This window comes from Neophocaena asiaeorientalis, unplaced genomic scaffold, assembly GCF_003031525.2.
Source record: "Neophocaena asiaeorientalis asiaeorientalis breed wild unplaced genomic scaffold, Neophocaena_asiaeorientalis_V1.1 scaffold69, whole genome shotgun sequence".
Taxonomy (NCBI): Eukaryota; Metazoa; Chordata; class Mammalia; order Artiodactyla; family Phocoenidae; genus Neophocaena; species Neophocaena asiaeorientalis.
The window spans coordinates 5,709,875-5,736,474 of record NW_020174373.1 but is presented as its reverse complement, the minus strand read 5'-3'; the positions used below and the strand labels follow the sequence as shown (position 1 = coordinate 5,736,474).

Here is a 26,600-nt window from a genome sequence, read left to right as displayed (position 1 = left end):
GTGGCCGCCACGCTGGCCTGCTGCTGCGCCAGCTTCTCCCGGAAGGCCTGCTGCCGCGTCTGCACCACGTCGGGCATCACCGCGTCAATCAGGGACAGCGACTCTATCGGGCGGCCGTCGAACACCGTGCCGTCCTGCGGACAGAGCCCAGGCACAGATGTCAGCTCCCAGCGAGACGGGTGCGCGTCGGGGACAGACACGCAGGATCCCGGGAGCCGAGGGGCCGCCGAGCAGGCGGGGCCGGACCGGGCGTCCTGAGCCAGGGCAAGGGATCCCGGAGCGCGCAGGCGGGCAGGGGCCGGCAAGAGTGAGCGTCCATAGAGGGCCCGGTGTGCCTGCTGCTGCCAGAGGGCACCCAGCACTCGGTAAATACCAACCTGAATCCGGATACTTCCTGTCATGACAACAGGGCTACCCCTGACGCACTGGTCCTCAACAGGGGGGTGATTTTACCGCCTCGGGGGACATGTGGTCAAGTCTGGAGGCATTTCTGGTTGTCACGACTGTGGCGGTGCTCCTGGCGTCTAGTGGGTGGAGACCAGGGACGCTACTCCACACCCCCCATGGCCCAGGACGGCCCCGTAGCAGGGAATGATCTGGCCCCCAAGTGTCAAGAGTGCCGAGGGTGGGAAACCCCGCCCAGGCGCTCTGACAAGTGTGGAGCCGCTCCCCTTTGATAGGACAGACGTCTCTTCGGAGACTGCAGGCCCAAATCAGACATTCCTGCACCGCTCACGATCTGCTTCCTGATGTTAATCTGTCCGTCTGATGTACTAAAACACACACATCTGCTACCATCTGAAATGACTTCCCGGGATCAGGGCACAGACTAACACAGCCATGATATTCTAACAACAGCACTGTTTAGTGACGAGTCCTATTTTCCCAACTTCCTGGGAGTCTCTGGCTTCCATAGATAATGAAAACATTTCCATACACACTTAGCAACACAGGAGGGAGTTCTTTCCTTAGAAAGCGCTCCAAATATCACTCACACGAAACTCAGAGCCTCTCAGTGTGTCTACGGGATGTGCAAACACGTTTTAGCCTGTTTTCTCATAAATCAGGAAGAACCGAAGGACCTAAGTTTCAGCAACACAGTGTGTGAACGGAACATCACCCCAGCTGACTACAGGTTACTATGCAATACTTGAAAATAAGGGAAACAATATAAAATAATAGAGAACATGGGAAAAAGTAGCCAGTCACCTCATCATCTGCCCGGGTTCCAGCCATGGAGGGGCCAGTGCTGACCAACTGGTCAGCCGGCTTCTACGTCACCTTCCTTCTTCGTATGTTCAAGCCCCAAATGGATGATGATTTTGCAAAAGGCTGTAACTGCCCAAGGTGACAAAAAACCTTCTAGTTTAAGCTCTAAAAGCACACTGTTTCACTTTTAACTACCCGAAACCTAAGTGACAAATGAGATGACCTTTCGTTCTCCTCTGGACACACCGGACTTTGAATTGCCAAGAGAGAGAAGGTATGGGGGCTTCTCTGCGGATGAAAGACGTGAAAACTGGGGCAGGGGGCCGCAGGGGCAGGGGGAAGGGAAATCCAGTCTCACTCAGCATCACACAATCTGAGAGCCGGTGGGGCCTCTGGGGTCCTGTAACCCTATCCCCACACTTGTCTGTTTTGTGGAAAGAGAGACGCGACGGGGCCTCAAGTTGCTGGTGGAAGATCCCAGGCACCCAATGTAAGACGAGGAAAGAGGAGACTGCCCGTTGTTAGGCAAGAAAGAGCACAGGGTAGGCAGACACTCAGGTGTTTTTAAGGATGTGGGGTTTTGGAAAACAGCAGAGGAATACACGTGAGAGAACACAAGATACATTCCTTCCGTAGTTTTAAAAGCTGAAGAGAAAGTGGAGTTAAATGCTATGCATAAGACAGGCTTGTGAGGCAGACGCAAGAGGGAAGACATAGGGGAACATATGTATATGTGTAACTGATTCACTTTGTTATACAGCAGAAACTAACACACCATTGTAAAGCAATTGTACTCCAATAGAGATGTTAAGAAAAGAAAAAAGACAGGCTTGTAAGGGTGAGAGCAGTGCAGAGGGAGAGGGGATGGAGGAAACTGGAAGGGTTCAGGAAGACGGGCCCGAGGGTGGTGTGGCCTGGGAAGGGGACACTTGGTGGTAAAGAGGGGCATGTGGGCAGTGGACGGCGTCAGCTGTGCAGGATGGACCGTGACAGGAGACGGGAAGTTGGAGCCGAGCAGCGTGCCAGACCGAGGTGGGAGAAACGAGGGCAGAAAGAAGGCGAGACGGCGGGAAGTGCGGTGAAAGCAAGAGGGGCTCAGACTGAGATGCAAGGGAGGCCTCGGACATCACAGGAGGCCCCGGGCATCTTCACAGGACGATCCCAAGAGCAAAACAGAACAGAGGAGACGGGCACTGTTTTCAACCAAAAGAGCCCATTTAAAAATTGGTATGAAGTTGGCCCAAGGACTCACTGTGCCCCAATCTATAAAGAGGGAGGGGACACACACAAATTGGAGTGACTTAAATTTACAATTATGGATACAACTGCCCCCTTCCCCTGCAGCTCTTCAACGGGTAACAAAACCATCCCTTGGAATCCTCTCGAACACAACAGTCCTCATCTGTCCTCCGTGGTCTCTGGCTGTGCCCTCTGTCGGGTCCACACGAAGCACAGATTCTAGGCAAATGTTTCCCAGGATCCCTCTTCGACTGAACTGCTCAAAATATTCCAGGGGGGAGGGCGTTTTCTGTGCACGTGCAAGGCCCACACCTGTCCTGAAGTACCCCTGACCCTTGAACAACACAGGTCTGAACTGGCAAGGTCCACTATACGTGGATTTTTTTTTTTCCCCCAACACATTTACTACTACGTTTACCATCCGCGGCTGGTAGAATCCGCGGATGTGGAATCTGCGGATACAGGAGGGCCAACTGTGGGACCTGAGCACTGCGGATTCTGGTACCTGCGGCAGGTCGTGGAACCGATCCCCGGTGCATACCCAGGGATGAGCGTATAAAGCAGCTGCGGATCTGCTGCGTGTTTTCCCCATTTGGCAACGTAGTGTGACGTCAGTCCACAGCCGGAGATGTGCGCATGGATATGGAAAACGACACAACCACCTGAAGGGCCTCGGAAGATTGCTCCTTGGGTACAACAGAAGTGCCATCCCCCACTGAAGAAAGTATTTACCGCAAAGAGAGAAGGAACCCTAACCGACCGTGAGAGATGGCGGGGAACCGTGTGCTAAGGTGATGTGTCTTCCCAGCGCGCGCGCGCAGCCTGGGCCCGCCCCGGGGGTGCACGTACCTCGTTGATGCTGATCTCGGCCTCCACATACTGCAGGCCCTTCTGCAGGATGGAGATGAGGGCAGCCGGTGGCACGAGAGTCCCATTGATGTTGGACTGGCTTATGTGGCTCTCGATACCGAACGTGAACGCCGAGTGCGAAAAACCTGCAGCAAGACAGGGAGGCCAGCGTTCCGTGAAGCCTGGACCAAGGGCGGAAGGCACAGCCACTGAGACCTAGAAGGCGGCACCGCTGATGTCAACGCGCTTAATAGCGGAAGGGACGTGGCCGGAGGATGCCCGGCCTGCGATGTGGGGTGTCGTGGGCAGGATCCGGCAGCGAGAGGGAGAGACGCAGACCAAGGCAGGCCTCTGCTTGCACGGGACGGGAAACAGCTGTAAAGGTAGAGACCTTTCCGCGTTTTAAAAGCAAAACAGGCCCGTGGCGGCCCGGGTTCAAGGTTGCTGTTACAGCAGTCAGACGGCGGGGCTCTCGGCCTGGCTTTGCGGGGCTCCTCCCAGAAGTTCAGGCTCACGTCTGCCTGCACCCTCCCTGCAGTGCTCACGGCACATGAATCTCACCACCAACTGTCCAAAGAAAAAGAGGTTGGTCCGGACTCAGTGGTGTGGTCTTGGGTCCTTTTACCAAAAAACTGGGCAAGCCCCTTGGCTAAGAGGTGCTGGGTTTCCCCCTTCCTCCCCTAGCACCCCTCAGCAAGTGCCTCTGTAGGAAGCTGCTGACAACACTGGGCAAGTGAGAGGGGCTCGTAGATAAGGTGTGGATGGAGCTGCTTGGATGCAAACGTCGGGAGGAAAGTCAGGACGGTGACTGCAGGTCGCAAACAATGCCTATTTCAATAAAGGAGGGCACGGGGCAGGGCAGGGGGAGCTGCGGGGCCATGGGGGACAGGGCTGCGGGTCCGAGGCTCAGGCTGCCTTTTGCTCTGTCAGACCCTCACCTGTGTGGGTCCCGGGCAGCCCACTCCCAAGGTGTCTCCGCCACGAGCGCCCTCCCATCACCCCTGGCTCATCCTACGTGCTGGCGGGGGGCTGGCGGAGGTCTCCCCGCCTCTCGAGCCACACTCACATTCATCAACCCAGCGGGCCCCCCCGTCCTCCATCAGAGTCAACATCCTCCGTGCTTCTGCCTTTCGTTACCAAAACACAACCAGCCTTTGCAATGAACAAAATGCTCAGCAGATGGGAAGGTTCCCTCAGGCGAGAAGAGCTCTGTCTGCATCTGCGTCCCTTTCTCTCTCCAATCCCTGTTGCTCAGCCCACCTGCCGCTCGTGGCCTCATTATTAAGAATATATAAAACAGACACTTGATACTTATTTCAGGAGTAGCACCGCAGCTGCTATCAACTTGTGTACATTTCTTTATGCACTGTAACCCCCTAAATTAGACTGTACAGGAGAGCACCTCGGAGGCTCTCCCCGCAGAGTCCCTCTGCTCTTACTCTCTGAAGGACATGAACAAACGCCCTTTGCAGTCAGCCTTCCCTTCTCCCTCTAACTTGTTTTCTCTCTCACTGCCCTCCGTTCCCCTACCCACTCCTGCCAGAACAGAACCACCCACCCCTGTGTTAACCAATGACTCTATCCCCCCGAGTCTCTGCCACCCTGTGCACGGTCTTAATCTCTAAGCTTTTATCACTCATGTTCCGGCAAGGGGTAGACTAGAAAAATCTGAGGTCAATGGATGGAGCAGGACCGAGTGGGTTCTTGGCCGGACTCCCCATCGCATGGGCTCATCGCTATATACTCCGGGCCACAATGGCTTCTCTCTCATAAGAATTCTTCCTGGATGACAGCCCCGCCCACCTGGCTCCTACCATCTCTTCCATTCGTGTCTCCACCAGCTGATGGGACAGGACACTGGACTGAGAGCCATTTGTTATCCTCCTGGTATCTTCACAAGGTCTAGTACAGGACTACGCCCGCCGCGGTAGTAATAAAGTAACACCTGCCAGCCCTTACACAGTATACACTCTCTCAGTCAGGCATTGCTCCAAGGATTTCCTCCTAATTCCGTAACCCTCTGCAGTCATTCCCTCGTTCCCTTTTCTCCCTTTTAAGGATCGGGTCCTGAGATCTCCCGAGGGTAACTGACAGACCCCAGTCACTAGCTCCAAACTCAGGCAGTAGGACACCAATTGCAGCCCACCACACAACTCCACCTAGAAACTTCTACAGAGTGTTCCACCAGAGCACAGCTTTGACTGTGACCAGGGCTCCCGACAAATACATCTCAGTGACTGATGGAGCAGCTGTGGGAGAAAAGTCAAGCTTTTGGTGCATGTCTTAGTCCGTTACAGCTGCTATAACTAAACACCACACACTGGGTGGTGTCAGCATCAGACATTTATTTCTCACAGTTCCGGAGGCTGAAGTCCAAGATCAAGGTACTGGCAAATTCAGTGTCTGGTGAGAGCCCACTTCCTGGTCCACAGATGACTGTCTTTTCCCTGTAACCTCACAAGGTGGAAGGAGCAAGAGAGCTCCATGCGGCCTCTTAGAAGGGCACCAATCCCATTCACGAGGGCCCCATCCCCATGACCTAATCACCTCCTAAAGTCTCTGCCTCCAAATATCACACTGGGGATTATGCTTCAGCATATGTATTTGTGTGTGTGTGTGTGTGTGTGAGTGTGTGTGTGTGTGTGTTCGGAAGGGAAATACAAAATTCAGTCTGCAGAAGTATTATTTCATTCATCTGTTCACCCACTCATTTATTCCCTCAAGTAACACAGGGCCATAAAAATGCTACTTTTGAATTTTATTTTATTGATTTTTTAATACAGCAGGTTCTTATTAGTTATCCATTTTATACATATTAGTGTATCCATGTCAGTCCCAATCTCCTAATTAATCACACCACCACCCCTGCCACTTTCCCCCCTTGAGGTCCATACATTTGTTCCCTACATCTATGTTTCTATTTCTGCCCTGCAAACCGGTTCATCTGTACCATTTTTCTAGGTTCCACATATATGTGTTAATAATACAGGATATTTGTTGGCAATGCTACTTAAGTCACATGAAACACAGCAGATTCTGACTACCTTACCACCTTTAATCAAACCTGGGCACTTTGTGTCCATTATCTCAATCTTCAGAGCAGCTGTTCAGAGTTGGTGTTGCTGTTTTACACATGAGAAGGACACATGCTGGAGAAATAAGATAACCTGTCCAAGGTCCATACATGTGATGAGAGGCTGAACTAGAATTTCAACTCTAGACTACGTGACTCCAAGGTTCACCTTTTTAACCTTACTTACTCTGAGACCCACAGGCACAGGAACCAAAATTCTTAAATTCTCCAGGTGGATGCCAAGTCCATTCCCAGCTGGACCACCAGCGGCTCTGGATCAGGAGCAGCCACAGATACAGTGCAGGCACCTTGAAAAGAACTGGGTGCAAACCCACTTCTAAGCCAAGACTTGAATACGTCCTTGATTGCTCTCTTTATCTGGGTTGGGTATATAGTTTGGTTGCATAACTTTCTTATCTCTCCCCGTGATACTGCTCTTCAAAGTAGATTCCATTTCTAGAACATGCTGATGACGATACTCAGTGAAGGATGGCTGAAAGAAGGGGATGGAGCACTGAAGACGAATGGGGGTGTGTGTGTGAGTCTGAGCCTTCTGCAAAGAGGAGGGCTGAAAGCCATCTGCTAGAAGGAATGTCCCCCCACTAAAGCAAAATGATGACTAAGGAGGATAAAGCTCTATAAGGGAACCATGACCTTGAACACTTGGGTCCGCTATTGGAGATGACAGTAAATCATGACTGGAAGCTAGGTTATCTTCAAACCCTTGCTGTAATGTTCCATGCCACTGCTGAAAAGAGTCCTCCTATTTGTTTAAATTTACATTAGCTGCATTTCTTTGGACAGATCTATGTGTGGCCTCCAAATCAATGGTTGCTTTCAGTCCATTTGTTTTTGAGACTTTCTTCTTCATTTCTGGCCAACCAGATTTCATCAAGGCGAGTGGGAGGGCCAGGCAGACAGTGTCAGGAGTCCTGGGTTCTGTCCTTGCTCAGCCACACAGGACCTGAGGGTCTGGGCCAGGCCACTTCACTGGGCTGGGCCTCCGTTTCCTTCACTACCACGTGGGGCTAAGGAGTACCTCAAGGAGCTGAAGGGAGAATCAGAGGCGAGAGCAGCAGGAACACAGAGACTTCTTCTAGTTTAAATTTATTTTTAATTGAAGTCTAGCTGATTTACAATGCTGTGTTAATTTCTGCTGTACAGCAAAGTGGTTCCATTATACATACACACATTCTTTTTCATATTCTCTCCCATTATGGTTTATCACAAGATTTAAAAAAAAATTTTATTGAAGGATAGCTGACTTACAATGTTGTGTGAGTTTCTTCTGTACAGCAAAGTGACTCAGTTATACATGTATATATTCTTTTCCATTATGATCTGTCACAGAACATTAAATATAGTTCCCTGTACTATACCTTGTTGTTTATCCATTCTACATATAATAGTTTGCATCTCCTAATCCCAAATTCCCACTCAATCCCTTCCCCACCCTCCACCTTGGCAACCACAAATCTGTTCTCTATGTCTGTGAGTCTGTTTCTGTTTTGTAGATAGGTTCATTTGTGTCATATTTTAGATTCCACATAGAAGTGATATCATATGGTATTTGTCTTTCCCTGTCTGACTCACTTCACTTAGTATAATCATCTCTAGGTCCATCCACGTTGCTGCAAATGGCATTACTTCATTCTTTTTTATGGCTGGGTAGTAAGTAATCCATCATATATATGTACCACATCTTCTTTACCCCATTCATCTGTCGATGGACATTTACATGGTTTCCACAGATGCTTTTTTTTTTTTGCGGTACGCGGGCCTCTCACTGCTGTGGCCTCTCCCGTTGCGGAGCACAGGATCCGGACGCGCAGGCTCAGCGGCCATGGCTCACGGGCCCAGCGGCTCCGTGGCACGTGGGATCCTCCCGGACCGGGGCACAAACCCGTGTCCCCTGCATCGGCAGGCGGACTCTCAACCACTGCGCCACCAGGGAAGCCCCCGCAGATGCTTGTTAATCTAGATAGAAGACCATGAACTAGTGGAAACATCCCTTTTCCACGTTGCCTTGTCCATGCAATGAGGACAACTGATGTCGCTAGGGTACTTCCCGGTTCTGGAATTCATTCACCGTGCAACAGGGGGACGTTCTCAGCCTCTGTCGGGGAGGCCTGCTTGAGCAGTTCCTCTTAGGTCACGGTTGCTGCCCTGTGCCAAGGTGCCGTGTAATGCGCCACCTTGGAAGACTGGCATCTCCAGGAAGGATGCCCCTGTGTTGGGGGTGGCCAGCCTCCATATGCCACCAGCAGCGCCCCACCCCTCCCAACGAGACTCCAGGGCTAATGAGCATATTCGATTTCAGTCTGCCAGTGCTATGACTTGTGTGCCTTACGCCTCCTCAGCTGTCCCCCGGCTTTCAATGCATCCCTTCTTCTCCCCAACAAGACACTGGGAGGAACAGAGAACCGGATGTCAGTGACAGAGATGGAAATGCTCAGAACTGGCTCAATGGCAGGTGTGGAAGCTGGTAAACAGGGGCAGAATACAGAGTTTGGTGGCACCTTGATGAAAGATTCCTGGGACGGCTCAGTGTGAGCGTCCTTGGTGCCCACTGCTCGGGCAGCCTGGAGCCGCCGCTGAAGCCCGCAGACTTGCCTCCTGCTAAGCAAGAGGCTTCCCCGATGAATCTCTCCTCAGGAAGGTTTCTCAGCTGTGGCATGACTGACATTTGGGCCAAACCATTCTTTGTTGGGCCGGGGAGTTGGAAGGGGCGCTGTCCTGATGTTTAGCAGCATCCCTGGTCTCTACACGGTAGATTTTTTTTTTTTTTGGCTGCACCGTGCTGCTTGCAGGATCTTAGTTCCCCAACCAGGGGACGGAACCTGCGGCCACGGAGGTGAAAGTGCCGATTCCTGACCACTGGACCGCCAGGGAAGTCCCTCTACACGCTAGATGCTAGTAGCAAGCCTCCGCCCGGACATGACAACCAGAAAGGTCTACAGATATTGCCTAACTCACCCTAACCATGGCAGACAACCAATGACCCAGAGGAAGCACACCCCCCAAAAGGACACAATCCACAGGTCTAGTCTACTCACACTTCTGCTGCATTTATAAACACCGTGGGTGGACTGCTGCCATCGAAAAGCGCGTGACGGAATTCAGATAACACACGGTAACGGGGGATAGCCAGACGAAGTGAAGATACTTCCGAGGAGAAAAAAGGGTATCATCATGATAAACTGGGAAAGGTTTAACACAAGCACTACGTTTTTTATAAAGCACAGTAAGACCTTCAAGAGTAACTAATCTGAAAAGATGCCTGCACCCCGATGTTCACTGCAGTACTATTCACAACAGCCAAGGCATGGAAGCAACCTAGGTGTCCATCAGTAGAGGAATGGATAAAGAAGACGCGGTGTGCACACAATGGAATAGTACTCAGCCACAAAAAAGAACGAAAGCATGCCATTTGTAGCAACATGGATGGCCCTAGACATGATCACACTAAGGTAAGTAAATCAGACAGAGACAAATACCATACGATACCACTTGTATGTGGAATCTAAAAAAATAGTGCAAAGGAACTTATTTACAAAACAGAAAGAGACTCACAGACATAGAAAACAAAGTTATGGCTACCAAAGGGGAAGATGGGAAGGGCTAAATTAGGAGGATGGGACTAACAGATACACACTAGTATACATCAAACAGATAACCAACAAGGACCTGCTGTAGAGCACAGGGAACTACAGTCAATATCTTGTAATAAATTATAGTGGAATCGAATTTTTTTAAAGAGTATATATACATATCTATGTAGATATATATACATCTCTCTACACATGTCAAATCACTTTGCTGTACACCTGAAACGAACACAATATTGTAAATCAACTATACTTCAATAAAAACAGTAAATTAAAAAAAAAAAAAAGATCTTGGAGAGTAAAATCCTTCCCATTTAGGGTGAAAGGTGCTACCGCCTCATGAGAGAGGAAAGCAGCAGGTGAGTGAACTAGGCAATAAAAACAGATTTAAAACAAAGTACGTGCTTTGTTTAATGCAAAACCACTACACCATACCTCTTTTCAGAAATGGCTTCCCAAACCATTCGAGTTGTGCACTGAACCGTCCTGCCCCATTAATGTTGGCCTCATTCATCAGCAAAACCTGCTAAAGGATCACTCACGGCCCTTAGAAACACTGCTCATCCGGCAGAGAAAAGCAGACATGGAATACTTAGGCAGCCGTGCCGTCGGTTCTGCATCTTCAGCTGGAACAAATACCAAGGGCACCGATTTGAGGCACTACAACGCAGAATCTTTATAAAGTACTTAATGGACTTTATACCTGGAATACTGACAGCTATCCGAGGCCAATAGGCACGATATGAAAATGATTTAGATCAGGGATAGGCAAGCTGAGGCCCACGCTGCCTGTGCCTAGAAATAAAGTTTGACTGGAACACAGCCACGCGCATGAGTTGATATATTGCCTACGGCTCCTTTCACACTATGATGGCAGAGCTGAGTAGCTGCAACAGAGCTAGTGCGGCCAACAAAGCCAAAGATCTACCATCTACTCCTTTACAGGAAAAGCGCACCGACTTGATTACTATATGTACATATAGATAGATAGACACACACACACACGGAGATATATGTATGTGTACATACAGATAGATAGATAGACACACACACACACGGAGATATATGTATGTGTACATACAGATAGATAGATAGACACACACACACACGGAGATATATGTACGTATACATATAGATAAACACACACACACACGGAGATATATGTATGTGTACATACAGATAGACACACACACGGAGATATATGTACGTATACATATAGATAGATACACACACACGGAGATATATGTACGTATACATATAGATAGATAGACACACACACACACACAGAGATATATGTACGTATACATACAGATAGACACACACACACGGAGATATACGTACGTATACATATAGATAGATATACACACATGGAGATATATGTATGTATACATATAGATATACACACACGTAGATATATGTATGTATACATATAAATATACACAGACACACACAGACGTAGATATATGTATACATATATACACACACACGTAGATATATATATGTATACATATAGATATACACACACACGTAGATATATGTATGTATACATATATGTGTACACACGCACGGACCACACAAAAGCAGATGTCATGGCCTCCCATATGTGCTCTTTCATTTCTTTCTGCTGCGGACTGAATGTTTGTCTCCCCCAAATTCATATGTTGACACCCACCCTCCTAAGGTGATGGTATTAGGTGGCGGGGCCTTGGGAGGCAGTGAGGTCATGAGGGCAGAGTCCTCATGAATGGGATTAGTCCTAATATCAACACGAGCAAAAACTCCCACAGTTATCTTTGTAGGAGTAAATATAACTTCCTTCCCAGAGCACTTTGCTGGGCTGTCAGCGGGTCCCACCGGATCTGCCGGCACCCAGGACTTCTCAGCCTCCAGAACGGCGAGAAACAAGTGTGTGTGTTTATAAGCCACTCAGTCTGCAGTGCTTTGTTACAGCAGCCCAAGGGCACTAAGACCTCCTTCTGCTGTCTGATTTAACAGTGGTAACAACGGCAGCAGCCTAGCCGCTGACATTTACTCCGTGCTTCCTCTGTGCCAGGCAGCAGCGTTCAGGCTTTCCAGGTGCTGTTTGATGGGACACAGAACTACCACAGTAACCTGGCTGATGCACCACAAGGAACCTAGGACTTACTCTCCTTCTCAAAAGCAGTGAGGAGCCTGCAGGCCTGGGAATAGCCCTCGAGGCCTCTCATTCCCTGTGGTTTTTTGTTTTTTTTTTTTAAATTTTATTTATTTATTTATTTTTGGCTGTGTTGGGTCTTCGTTTCTGTGCGAGGGCTTTCTCTAGTTGTGGTGAGCGGGGGCCACTCTTCATCGCCGTGCGCGGGCCTCTCACTGTCGCGGCCTCTCTTGTCGCGGAGCACAGGCTCCAGATGCGCAGGCTCAGTAGTTGTGGCTCACGGGTCTAGTTGCTCTGCGGCATGTGGAATCCTCCCAGACCAGGGCTCGAACCCGTGTCCACTGCACTGGCAGGCAGATTCTCAACCACTGTGCCACCAGGGAAGCCCTCATTCCCTGTTTTAAGCTTGGCCTTATCTCACTGCTTCTCCAGGCTGGTTTTGCTAGAAGCGCGTACCTGCCTTCCTGCAGGATGGCTCTGCTTGTACTCTGTTCTCTTGGTCCAGAACAGTGCGTGCTTTTCAAGCGAGGGCGGTTCCATCTGCCAGAGGAAGATGCTGGGCGGTATCTGGGAACATCTCTGCTCATCACCAGGGGCTGTGTAATGTGTGTGCTGTCGGCTAGTAGGTAGAGACCAGGGAGGCTGCTAAACACCTACAATGCACAGCACAGCTCTCCAAGCCAAAGAATGATCCAGTCTCGATGCCAGTGGTGTCAGGCTGAGCGACCCTGCTGCTCCATTCCCTCTCCCTTACTGCTGAGACCTCTCAGTCCCCAGGCCTGTGGCCGCGCATCCTTGCTCTTTGTCCTCTCGCTAGGAGACGGCCGCTCTCTCCTCCCAGCTCCCGCGGCAGCCTCCCCATTCTTCCATCTTGCCGTGGCACAGTGGGCAGCATCCTCTTTATCCCCATTCGTCTCCTAGCTCCTGAGAAGGCTGATGCTCCTTGAAGGCAGGAAGCCCGTCTGGATTCACCTGATAACACAGAGCACCTTCCTCAGTACGGCAGCTGGGGCTGAAGATGGATTGGTAGAATGGCTGAGAGACACTGGTGAAGCTGATGCAGATGAAGGGGGGTGAGAAACTGAATAAAACTGAGTCCTCATTGTTTTCAGAATGAAAGACTTTAGGGAGAAGTACAAGAATGAAGGATTTAGGTGCAACGGCGTAAGAGAGGGAAAACAGCTTTAATTTTTTTAACATCTTTATTGGAGTATAATTGCTTTACAATGGTGTGTTAGTCTCTGCTGTACAACAAAGTGAATCAGCTATATGCATACCTATATCCCCATATCCCCTCCCTCTTGCGTCTCCCTTCCACCCTCCCTATCCCACCCCTCTAGGTGGTCACGAAGCACGGAGCTGATCTCCCTGTGCTATGCGGCTGCTTCCCACTAGCTGTCTGTTTTACGTTTGGTAGTGTATGTATGTCCATGCCACTCTCTCACTTTGTCACAGCTTACCCTTCCCCCTCCCCGTGTCCTCAAGTCCATTCTCTACGTCTGCGTCTTTATTCCTGTCCTGCCCCTGGGGTCTTCAGAACCATTTTTTTTTTCTAGATTCCATATATACGTGTTAGCATACGGTATTTGTTTTCCTGTTTCTGACTTACTTCACTCCGTATGACAGTCTCTAGGCCCATCCACCTCACTACAAATAACTCAGTTTCGGGAAAACAGCTTTTAGATGAAGATGTCATACAAGCAACAGTCTCAAAACACCAAAGAGGGCTCTTGGCCATATGTCTATTCCAGAATTAAAAACCCATCACGTTATTTGAGAATAATAATAGTTAATCATAAAGGTAATGATATTAAGTGCTTATTACGTGTATCAGCCCTTTTCATGAATTAGGTTAGCGAGTTGACAACAACCTATGAGTTAGTCTTAATAAATCCCTATTACAGATGGGGAAATTGAGTCACAGAGCAGTTAAAAGTGATTTCCCCGAGGGCACACAGCTAGCAAGTGGCCATCTGATCTCTGAGTCCATTCTCTTAACCCACACACCAGACACTACTGGAAGTTGTTTAGAAACCTCTGAATGATTCAAAATGGTATCCTTTTTAAAAAGAGGAAGAAAATCATCTTATCAGTTAATACCATTTATATTTCAAATTTCAACGAAATAAGTTGCAAACAAGGCCTACGTTGCAGAAACTAGACGGAATGCTTTCCAGGTTAAAGAGGCAAACAAAGACGAAGTGTATGAAGAAAACTATATTAGGAACAAGAGACAGCAAAGTCAGATGCAGTGGTGTAGGAGTTTGCTACTGTTTCTTTACGTGGGCCTCTCACTGTTGTGGCCTCTCCCATTGCGGAGCACAGGCTCCAGACGCGCAGGCTCAGCGGCCATGGCTCACGGGCCCAGCCGCTCCGTGGCACGTGGGATCTTCCCGGACCGGGGCACGAACCCGTGTCCCCTGCATCGGCAGACGGACTCTCAACCACTGCGCCAGGGAAGCCCTGGTACTGTTCCTTTTTGTTCACAGAGAGAACACACTTCACCCATGTGCTCCGAGGCCTGGGGCTGCCCTCACTTGCTTCCCCGGCTTCCTTTTCTGACCAACAAACAGGTGGACTTAGGCGATCTCCAAGGTCCCTTTCAATTCTAAAATTCTAGGCAGAGGAAAAAATGACCTTATTGTCCCAATCAAACCCACGGGATTTTAATTTATGGAGGTGAGTGAGTGATGACACGGAGAGATGAAGGCCATGGAAAGAAGAAGCCATTACTTACAACTCCAGTGGGAAGCGGCCACGCCAGGCCACCAGGGCCACAAGAAACCTTATCACATGCAGAGACCAGACGCCAAGAAACAGAGAGAGGAACCGGGACCACGGCTTTATGAACATAACGGAGGGGGAGGAGCTTGGTGGGGGTGCCCCCTACTGGACAGGAAGTGAAAGCACACATGTGAGAGTCTGTGCATGGGAAGACTGTAATACGATTTCCACGTGCCGGCAAAAGCCACCTCGAGAGAGAGAGGTCAGTGGCTCTGGCCGTCGCTCCAGCCCTAAGATTAACGACCACCAAGCAGCCACTGGTCAACACACTCATCCAGTCCAACTGGCCACCGGGATTTGACGATGGGGTCGTTCTGAAAACGAAACTGTGGACTGCTAAGGAACACGTAGCACTTCCTTACTTCTGTAACATCCCTGGGCACGGCGCAGTCAGCTCAGCTTCTCCTCTGTCAGTACTTCACGGATCACAAAGCTTTCTCTAACAGCACTGCAGCTGCCTGCAAAGCGGCCCGCCTTCCTCTTGGGGGGCGAGGAGGGTGGGGGGACCGGGTGACTCAGGTGTGCGGGTGGGGACAGTACCGAAAAAAATAAAGACGGGAGAGAGGCTGAGGGTGGTCCAGAGCGAGCTGGACCAAATAAATCAAACAGAGGAACACAGACACACACACACACACACACACACAGACACGCACACATGCACACACACAGAGTGAGAAGATGTAAACAGAAAAGGCGGGAGAAAAAGAAATCATACCCTCATCTCTGGGGGCCGATGTATTACCAGTTCACTTCTTCTTTTTGGAAGTGATGGATTCATCTCCCCAGAGGATTACGTTTTCTGCCCGGGAAGCAATTTATAACCGTAAACTCTAGTTTTACCCATGGTAAAAAGCACAAACATATGCTGAGAGTTCTTTTTGATTTTTCAGTCTACATCACTATACGTGTTCATAACAACTCTACACTTCCATGTGTTTATCTTAAAAAAAAAAAAAAAAAATCCCCGAGACTCAGCTCTCCCATACTGTCCCAATTCTCCAGTATCTTGCTGGAGAAAAAACTGAGTGCAGGGAGGTGGCTTTATGAGCTGCAGACCTGTTCTCACTGACCTGCCGTAACATGGAATTCAGCGTAAAATGGAACTGCTTGGATGGCGCCCAAAAGAAATACCAGGAGGACCTTGTTAAAAATAGGGTTTCACTTCTAACATCTGGCCTGGCCCCCAAGGGTGGTGGCAGAGATCAGCTTGGGCTGCTGGCTGTTGCAGACCTCGCACCCCTGCCAAGACTTGTAACATCCGCTAAACCTGGGAGGCCTCCAGGAGGAGAGAGCACGAGTCAGGTTGTAAGCCAAGGGTGCTACTTCCTCCTGGGGCCACAGCTGGCCGGGGGGGGCGGCAGCTCCGCGAGGGGCGCTGGGGAGGCGGCCGCCTGCCCCCACAAGCTCACCCAGACCTCAGCTCCCGCTTCCGGCCGCCACTCGGAGAAGCCTCGCTCGGAGCCCGCTCCTTCTGGCACGGTCGCCGCAACAGCTTTGAACCCTCGTGAATTCTGCTATTCGTTGACTGGGAAAGTCGAGCACGACTGCCAAACTGGAGATTTACAACGGACGGCACGGTTAAAAACTACAATTAACATAGGACTTGGGGGGAAAACAGAGAAACCAAGTTGGAGGAGAGAGGGAATAAGTCAAGCATTATATGCTCGACACAAGTGCTGTTCTCACACTGGGGATCTCCTCCAGTCCGCTTGCCCTATGCAAAGTAATTTTTACGTGTAACTCTTGTGGTCCTAGAATTCCGCACCCGTGTTCTTTGTAACCTAACACAATATGAGCATTTCCCCCGGCTGCTAATTGATCTCAACGGTCACCATTTTGGTTGAGTCTCTGTTTTCACTGCGAGTCATCCCTGACTTACACACACGGCCTCCAGATCTACTTTCAAAGACTAATCAGTGGCTTCCCACTGGACAGCCTGGCCTTCCTGTGCTGCTGCCCCAGCGTCCCAGTACTTCCTTCCTTCCCCTCCCGTCCCGTATCCTTTGTTCCCCTCGCCCAGATGGTTCCTCCTCCATAAACACGCGGGGCTTTGCTGAGCCTCCCGGCACGAACTCTGGCTCTCGGGTTTGGTTGAAATGCTCTCGGTCCTCCTTTGCCTGAAGAGTTCTAGCTCAAGTGCCTCCTGCTCTCTGCACCCTGCCCTGTGGTCCTCTGCGAACTCCTCCAACCTCACTTTTATCAGCCTCTGTGTCACACGCCTCTTTAATATCTGTGACACTCCCTAGGTGGGGAGGAAAAGACTTCCCCCTCCCATCTGTCCTTCCAACCCCAGCACCTAGGGCAGTGCCACCACTCAACAGACAAGCCAGCGAGAGACACGTAGAGACCTGCAAACCACGACAACTGCTTTATTCGTGCATGTCAAGGATTCCCGGAGGGCATCCATACCTCTGACAGTACCTAAAACAATTTTACGTCGCACAGGGGCAAATCTTTTAAAATCAAAGTTATTTACCTTAATGTGCATCATGCAAGTACAATTAATAGATGTACTTGAAAATTTAGGATAAAGTAACTGCTTCAACTTAAGGATAAATGTTAACAAAATACTTTTAGGTATATGCAAAAATGATGCAGACAGTACAAGAGAACTGAGGATGGGAAATACATGTGTAGACAGAGGAGGGCAACAGAAGTGTCCAAAGGACAAGGAAGTCATCAATACTCACTATACACACATGGGGGCAGTGGGGGCGTCCAGGTTCCCTGGATGGGAAGAAACTCCTACATTCCATTAGTAGGCTTGGACAGGAGTCTGCAAATTATATCCTCTGAGCCAAATCTGTTCCCTTGCCTGTTTTTGCAAATAAAGTTTTACTGAAACACAGCTACTCTCATGTGTCTATGTATTTTTTTTTTTTTTTTTTGCGGTACGTGGGCCTCTCACTGTTGTGGCCTCTCCCGTTGCGGAGCACAGGCTCCGGACGCGCAGGTTCAGCGGCCATGGCTCACGGGCCCAGCCGCTCCGCGGCATGTGGGATCTTCCCGGAATGGGGCACGAACCCGTGTCCCCTGCATCGGCAGGCGGACTCTCAACCACTGCGCCACCAGGGAAGCCCATGTCTATGTATTTTTGGTGGCTGCTTTCGCACTACAAAGACAGAAATGACTGGTTGTGACAGAGATGAAAATACTATCTTTTACAGAAAGATTCCTCCGACTAATCCAGGGGAGAGACCTAAACTAGGTGATGGGACCAACAGGTGCTTAGGAAAGCAGTTTCTTCTGATCCCTCAACTTGTTTTATGAGGCCACTATAACCCTAAGATCCAAACACGATGAAGAAATCCAAAAAGGAACACCACAGCCTAACTTCTCTTGGTAAAATACACTCAAATATTCCAGACACAGCACAAATGGAATTCAGTGATATATATGAAGAGGACAAGTGGGGTTTATTCCAGGAATGCAGGCTTTAATGTCGAAAGATAAATCAACAATTTCACCACATTAAGAGTCAAGAAAGGGCTTCCCTGGTGGCGCAGTGGTTAAGAATCCACCTGCCAATGCAGGGGACACGGATTCGAGCCCTGGTCCGGGAAGTTCCCTCACGCCGCGGAGCAACGAAGCCCGTGCGCCACAACTACTGAGCCTGTGCTCTAGAGCCCGCGAGCCACAGCTACTGAAGCCCGCATGCCTAGAGCCCATGCTCCGCAACAAGAAAAGCAACTGCGACGAGAAGCCCGCGCACCGCAACCAAGAGTAGCCCCTGCTCGCCGTAACTAGAGAAAGCCCGCGCGCAGCAACAAAGACCCAAGGCAGCCAAAAATAAACAAATTAAAAAAAAAAAAAAAGAGTCAAGAAAAATCACTTAAGTGTAAGGTTCCAGAGCTAGATGGCCTGCTGTGAATCCTACCTCTACGACTTCCTGGCAGCGTGACCTGGGCAAGTGGCTACCTTCTCAACGCCTTGGGTTTCTCATCTGTCAACGATAGCGGCCGATGTACCTCCTTCTTAGGGGTAATGGTTTTATTGGTCAAGTACTTAGAATCATGCCTGGCACACAGCATGTGCTCGATAAATGGGCACCACTGTCGCTAAGGCAAAGCAGTGACAATGGGGGAAGATGTGGCACTGACAAGATACGGGGAGTACCCAGCTGATGGAGACAAGGAGGAAAGATATTATGGAGAAGGAATACTTGAACAGGATTCTGATGTTTTCATATTAAACCGCGACACGATTATGGGACAGAGGAAGTTTTTCTTTGCCGGGGAGGGACAGTGGTCAGGAAATGGCAATGGTATTAAGTGTGGAATTATGTTAAAGAATGCTTGGGAGATATACAGCCAAAACAGCAGTGTGGAAGGCAACAGAGCGGCTGGAGGTAGATTACAAGACAGGGGGATCAGAGGGGTTAGGGATGGACCCCCACACTGGGGAATCAGAGAGGTTAGGGATGGACACCTAGACTGGGGTTGAGTAGAGAGGCTAGGGATGGACCCCCAGACTGGGGGATCAGAGAGGTCAGGGATGAACACCTAGACTGGGGGATCAGTTAGCTTAGGGATGGACCCCAAGACTGGGGGATCAGAGAGGTTAGGGATGGACACCTAGACTTGCAGAAGGAACAGCACACTGGCCACATAGACACGGGAGAGAAAGAAAAGGATGTCACCTTGGGGACAATGGCATTTAAGAAGTGGGTGGTGGAGACATCAGTAGAGCAACATATAGAAACTTGGGAGAAAAAGGACAGTGTTGTGTCTGACAGTCCAGATGCCTGGCTCTTCAGTCTGGAAGGAAGAAGGGAAATGAAATTGGCAGGAAATAAAATACATCAAAGCCGGACACTTTTAAAGTCACATTAGAATTTCAGAGCAGGTGGATCTTAAATGTAATGGTGTATGAACTTTGGAAACAGGCACCTTGGTAAGTGGTTATTTCGTCTTAGCTAAAAAAAGGAAACAGGAACCGTCTTAGGTTTTTTCATACCATCACTAACGTTTAAAGTAGGAAACTACGGTATAATAAGACTTAAGGGCATCTTCGACAGCATCTAACCTCTCTCTGATGGCAATACCAAGGGAAACTGCTTGGCTATATTGAGCAAGACACATATTTAAACAACTGTAACTTATAAACACTCAACTGATTTTCAAGTGGTTTTTATTCTAATTGCTTCCCCCCACCGCCCCCCCCGACAAATTAATGAGCACAAAGAATGGCAAGTCTTGAATCCGAGCTTTTACACACACACAAATGAGAGCAGTAAACTTAGAAAAGATTGCACAACCCAAACTGCACAGGAAATGGGATGATTGTGAACATCTGGGACATAAAAAGGCAACTTCTCCACGGTTCCGTTTTGCTACTCTAAGCGGTTATCATCAAACTCAAAGAGCAGTTTAGGAAAACACTCTTTCTGAACGAATAGGAGCTCGCTGGCAACCAGCACCACAAGAGGGTCTGTGATGAGACGATTCTCATAGTACAGGCTCTTCCCGACACCCGCACACAGCGTAAGGGGAGGCTCAGGCCCTGTGCAGACTGTGCTCTGCAAAGGGAACGTGGGCAGGCTTTGCTGGAGGAGAAGTGTACATTAGTGATGCCACAAAGCTCTCCTGGGGGTGCTTTACTCTTTTCTACATAAGAGGCGTGGGCATCATATTCTCCAGCTACTTATCCACCCCTACATTTTTTTAAGTGATTTTTTTAAAAGTGAGGTAGACGCATACTCACAAATGCATAAGTGACAGATATGCAACCACAACCTGGACTGGACTGGGGCAGGATGGACACACCCAGGGTCTGTCCAGGTTCTCCTGTCCCCCTCAGCAGGTGCTGCAGGCCCACATGATTGCCCTCTGATATAAACCTGGACACCAAAGCTTGGGTGGTTAGCCACACCGCGTGTGTCATCGTACATGCTGCTGGGAGAATTAGGTGCCATCAGGTCGCTCCACCAGGGGAGGACACCTGCAAAGCGTGTACCTGGTTCTCCTGGACTGGACCCCATGCACCTTTTCCCTTGGCTCATTGTAATTGCAGGGGCTACTCTTCGTTGATGTGCGCGGGCTTCTCATTGCGGTGGCTTCTTTTGTTGTGGAGCACGGGCTCTAGGCACGCAGGCTTTAGTAGCTGTGGCACACGGACTCAGTAGTTGTGGCACGTGGGCTCAGTAGTTGGTGGCACACAGGCTTAGTGGCTCCGCGGCATGTGGGATCTTCCCGGACCAGGGCTTGAACCCGTGTCCCCTGCATTGGCAGATGGATTCTTAACCACTGTGCCACCAGGGAAGCCCCTTGATTAAATTTTAATGGAGAAAAATGGAACCTATCAATTCAAAATAAAGGGCACTATCAGATGTTGCATAAACAAGACATTTGAACAAACAAAATATAAACCCAATTATACTACAATTAAGAGGAACATAACAGAAATGGAGACACACAGGATTGACTTTGATTGAGCTGTACCTTTTCTCTCCAGCCTTCCTGAGGTATAACTGACATATACCAATGTGTACGCTGTGACGCTCGGACACACGGATATACAATGTGGAAGGGTTCCACAACAGGCTACTTAACACAGGCATGGCCTCACACAATTCACCTGCATCTACTTCAGGGAGAGCACCATGCAGTACATTATAATCTGTATCTTGTGCTGTAATCCACTGAGTGTGACAGTTACTAAATTCTGTGAATCTTTCTAGCAAACCATAGAGCCTGAGGGTGCTCTAGGGGGCGCAGCCCACAAACCACCTAAAAGGCACTGCTTCCATCTACTGCAAGACATGAGGACATGAGACATTACTGCTTTACATGATTTTATTTTATTTTTATTTTTTTTTTAATTTTGGTCGGGCAGCTTGTGGGATCTTAGTTCCCCGACCAGGGATTGAACCCGGGTCGCGGCAGTGAAAGCACCGAATCCTAACCACTGGACGGCCAGGGAATTCCCTCACATGATTTTAAAGGTACTTTCGTCCTCTACTCATATGGACAAACTATTCAGGTCTTCCTGATTTATTATTTAATGAAACTAGTATTTTCCTTTATGATTTCTAAAGCAAAGGCTACCATTACCTCAGAGAAATGCCTGTCTTTACCGTTTCATGAAGATTCTCCTTCTAAATAGGGACAACATTAGCAATGTAAAAGAGCCACTGCAGTCAAAAATATTTTTAGAGACTCAGCTGAACAATAAGCCCTGAACTTGTGTTTAAATTAAGATAGTTGAACCATTAAAATGACTTCCCGAATCTGGGGAAACGTGTCTTGCATAAGAAGTCGTTCCACGGTCCCAGGAAACACAGCGGAGCCTACCGGGTGATTTGTCAGCTGCTGGGATTACAGAGGGCAATGCCGCTTAATCATTTTTGGAGATGCAATTATTCAAAAATATTAAGAGGAACACCCTTTTCCTGGTTATCTAAACTCCTCACTGGGAGTCCAAAGCGCCCCCCCAAACCAAAAACAAAACCCAGACTGAAGACTGCTACTCCCAATTATTTTATTATCTGCTAGAGAATGGTTCTGGCAGACTTCCCTCTTCCTCGAGCGGAAAAATACCCTGGAAAAATTTAATAAAAACAGGGACTGCATTATGCTCACTGTTGAAGTCTACTTGAGTTCTGCAGCAGAAGGAATCAAAATGCAGCCCAAGATGATAAAGAGCGAGAAAATGAGAATCCCATTACGACTCCACTTTCCAATAAAAACTAACTGGAAGAAGAAACATCCCACAACTCAAGGATGTGTATCAGTGGTTCCCAACTGGAGATGATTCTGCCCTCCAGGGGACATTTGGCAAAGTGGAGACATTTTGGGCTGTAACACAGGAGGGTGGGGAAGCGTTGCTGTCATCCAGTGGGTGGGGACCAGGGATGCGGTTTAACAACCTACAATGCCAGACAGCCACCGGCAAAGAACAACCCGCCCCAAATGTCAACAGTGCTGAGGCTGAGAAACCCTGGCTCTTTCCTGACTGCCAGGAGAGGCTGACAGTCTTTTGATAATGCACGCTCCTGTGGCCATCCAGAGTATCTCCAGAGATTAAGACCCTCTACTCTGCCCACCTAATAGAATTCTTCAAGCTAAAGACCATGAGGGGATATTTAAAAACCTCGTACAACACTGGAAAAGGGGTGGGGAACACTGCATAGACTTTTATCCTCCCCGTAAAAATACAGCCCGTTCAGTACCTATGGTCCCAATCAAACGCAGAACTGCTTCTCATGACAAGTACCAGGAGGAGATGGCCAGGTGAGCACGGCATACGATGCACAACTGAGTTTGCTGAGTTCCCAAGGAAGCAAAAACTTGTGCTATGTATACGTGACGACTGCTGCTCACCTTCAGATGACCTTTCATTATTTTTTCTGTTTCCAAAAGCCCCAGAAGGTGAGTGTGGCTATCCACTTCTTAGTTAATACAGCTATTAGTGGAATCCAAGTAAAACAGACACCCCATCAAAACCTAGGCCTAGGGGCTTCCCTGGTGGTGCAGTGGTTGAGAGTCCGCCTGCCGATGCAGGGGACGCGGGTTCGTGCCCCGGTCCGGGAAGATCCCACGTGCCGCGGAGCGGCTGGGCCCGTGAGCCATGGCCGCTGAGCCTGTGTGTCCGGAGCCTGTGCTCCGCAACGGGAGAGGCCACAGCAGTGAGAGGTCTATGTACCGAAAACAACAACAACAAAAAATAACCTAGGCCTACACAATGGCTAATACCCTGCAAATTCTAATTCAAATGTCTCGGCCTCGGTTGTATTACTGACCCCTCTCTCTCTCGCTCTTTCTCTCTCTCTCTCTCTCACACACACACACACACACACACACACACACACAGCTCTGCAGACCATGGAAGTGCAAAATTATCACTGCTGTTTAATTTTTTTGTTTAATAATTTCAAGATTATCATGGACTGATGGGAAGTTGTGAAAATACTGGAGTCCTGTGTGCCTTTCAGCCAGCCTCCCCCAATGGTGACATCTTATCTCGCCTTAGGACAATATCAAAACCGAGAAGTTACGTCCAACTGACTGGTCACCTGACTGCAAACCTTCTCCAGGTTTCGCCATTTCTGACCTGTGCGTGTGCGTGTCACCTACACACGTGGCGTGTATAATTTTATCCCGTGTCCATGTGTGATCACCTCTGCGGTCAAGACGCAGAGCTCTTTCATCAGCACGAAGGAACTCCCCCAAAGCAGCCCTGTGCAGGTGGACCAGCCACCTGACGCCCAGCAGCCATCTCTGCAGGCTTGCCATTTTCAGAGTGCTCTACAAAAGGAACCATATAGTCTGCGGTCTTTGACGATGGCTTGTTGTTTCCAGCACATCTCCTTGGAGACTCACCCAGGCTGTGTCATGTATCAATAATTCGTTCCCACTTATTGCTGAGTGGGACTCTGGGATACGGACATATCACAATCTGTTAAGCCAATCACAGACATCTGGGCAATCCCCAGTATCCTGCTATTGCAAAAAATGCTGTTTTCAGTATTATTTTTAAAAAAAAACCAGATTTTTGTAGGATACCAACCTAGCTTAAAAGTGACGCTATGTGTGCCAAGGACTCACCCCAAATGCGGTACAGTTCTATTAAAGCGCCTTTCAGTGTTAATAACGCTACTGGGGAATTTAAGTGGTTTCTTATCTTCCTTCTGAGACATATTTTCCAAACTCTGAAATACTCTGTACACAAAACTTACCTATAATACTGTGATTTATTTAAAAGCTGTGGTTAAAATATACATGATTTAAAGGCACCGCTTTACCTATGTGAAGTGTCCAGCTCAGTGGCACGAAGCACATTCACACTGCTGTGCGACCACCTTCACCGTCCACATCTGCAGAACCGGTTCCTCTTCCCAAGCGGAGACTCTATCCCCGTCCCACACGAACTCCCCCTTCCCTCCTTCACCTGCCGGCACCCACCTTTCCGTCGGTGTGGGCATGACTCCTCCAGGGACCTCGTGTGAGTGGAATTGCGCAGGGTCTGCCTTTGGGGACTGGCTTACGTCACTGAGTGCAGGGCCCTCAAGGTCCATCCCCGTGGGAGCACGGGTCCGAGTTCCCTTGCTTCGTAGGGCCGGGTAACATCCCACTGAATGGAGGCACCACGCTGTGTTTCCCTCTCATCCGTCCATGGACACTGGGTTGCTTCCACTGTGATTTTTTTTTTTTTTTTGGCTATGTTGGGTCGTTTCTGTGCGAGGGCTTTCTCCAGATGCGGCGAGCGGGAGCCACTCTTCATTGCGGTGTGCGGGCCTCTCACTGTTGCGGCCTCTCCTGTTGCGGAGCACGGGCTCCTGACGCGCAGGCTCAGTAGTTGTGGCTCACAGGCTCCAGACGCGCAGGCTCAGCAGTTGTGGCTCATGGGCCTAGTCGCTCCGCAGCGTGGGATCCTCCCAGACCGGGGCTCGAACCCGTGTCCCCTGCATCGGCAGGCAGATTCCCAACCACTGCGCCACCAGGGAAGCCCCCACTGTGATTTTTTCTTTTTTTTTTTTTTGTGGTATGCGGACCTCTCACTGTTGTGGCCTCTCCCGTTGCGGAGCACAGGCTCCGGACGCGCAGGCTCAGCGGCCATGGCTCACGGGCCCAGCCGCTCTGCGGCATGTGGGATCTTCCCAGACCGGGGCACCAACCCGTGTCCCCTGCATTGGCAGGCGGACTCTCACCCACTGCGCCACCAGGGAAGCCCCTCACTGTGATTTTTTTAAGGAACATTTTACTGCCCCCTCAAGGCTGAAGCTCATCTTTTCCATTCGGTTCTCCAAGACATCACCCCTCCTTACTACAGCAGCTCACAAATCTGAGATGAGCAGCTGGGGACAGACAGGACACTTAATGCAAACTGCTCCATCTTTAGTTGAGCAGAGATTCTAATATAATTAAACCAGAGGCCGGCAGAAGGGTATCGGTGATTTCTGACATGACTGACAGCTCCCCGCTCAGAGTGTCAATGGCCTCAGAGAAGTGTCTGCTCTACTGCTGGACCGAAACTCCCAGGAACCCTCCTTGAATCCGGAATGGCTGGATTAAGACCCACTCGTTCACAGGCCCCAAGTCACCTGGGGCTTTTTCAGAGGGGACCTCTTCACCCTCGCAGTCAGATGTGTGTTATTTCTCTCCTAACAGAAGCTCCATGAAGTGAATGAGAAATATCATCTCAGTTCCGTTTACAACCTTTAGAGCCTGGCTACACAGTATTTCCCGCTCTTCCTTATGTGCAAGGATGCTATGTAACATAACTGTGTATATTATGTAATATCCGTGTACATTATGTAAATCAAAGGAAACATGGTTGATTCTACCTGGCCAGTCATATGAGTGCAGGTATCGTTGGCTCTTTAGGAAAATGGTACCTGTCTGGGGTGCAGACTTTTACTTTTTTTTTTTGTGGTACACGGGCCTCTCACTGTTGTGGCCTCTCCCGTTGTGGAGCACAGGCTCCGGACGCGCAGGCTCAGCGGCCGTGGCTCACGGGCCCAGCCACTCCGCGGCATGTGGGATCCTCCCGGACCGGGGCACGAACCTGCGTCCCCTGCATTGGCAGGCGGACTCCCAACCACTGCGCCACCAAGGAAGCCCCAGACTTTTACTTTTGAAAACCACTGATGTTCCTCTCAGAATAAGGCACCTACGGCAATGCTAATATAGGCAAAACATATGTGTGAAAGATTGGCCTCTCGACCACGAATCATGACAGATCAGAAAGTGAATTCCAGCGTATG

At 49.4% G+C, this 26,600-nt stretch overlaps 1 protein-coding gene across 1 annotated transcript in view; it reads right to left on the bottom strand.

Annotated features, from left to right (window-relative positions):
* The window catches only part of TBL1X (transducin beta like 1 X-linked), a 145,840-nt gene that overhangs the window by 21,226 nt on the left and 98,014 nt on the right, over positions 1 to 26,600 (bottom strand). The window contains 2 exon segments of the mRNA XM_024756279.1: positions 2 to 134; positions 3,298 to 3,443. Of these exon segments, the coding sequence (XP_024612047.1) occupies positions 2 to 134; positions 3,298 to 3,443 (279 nt within the window).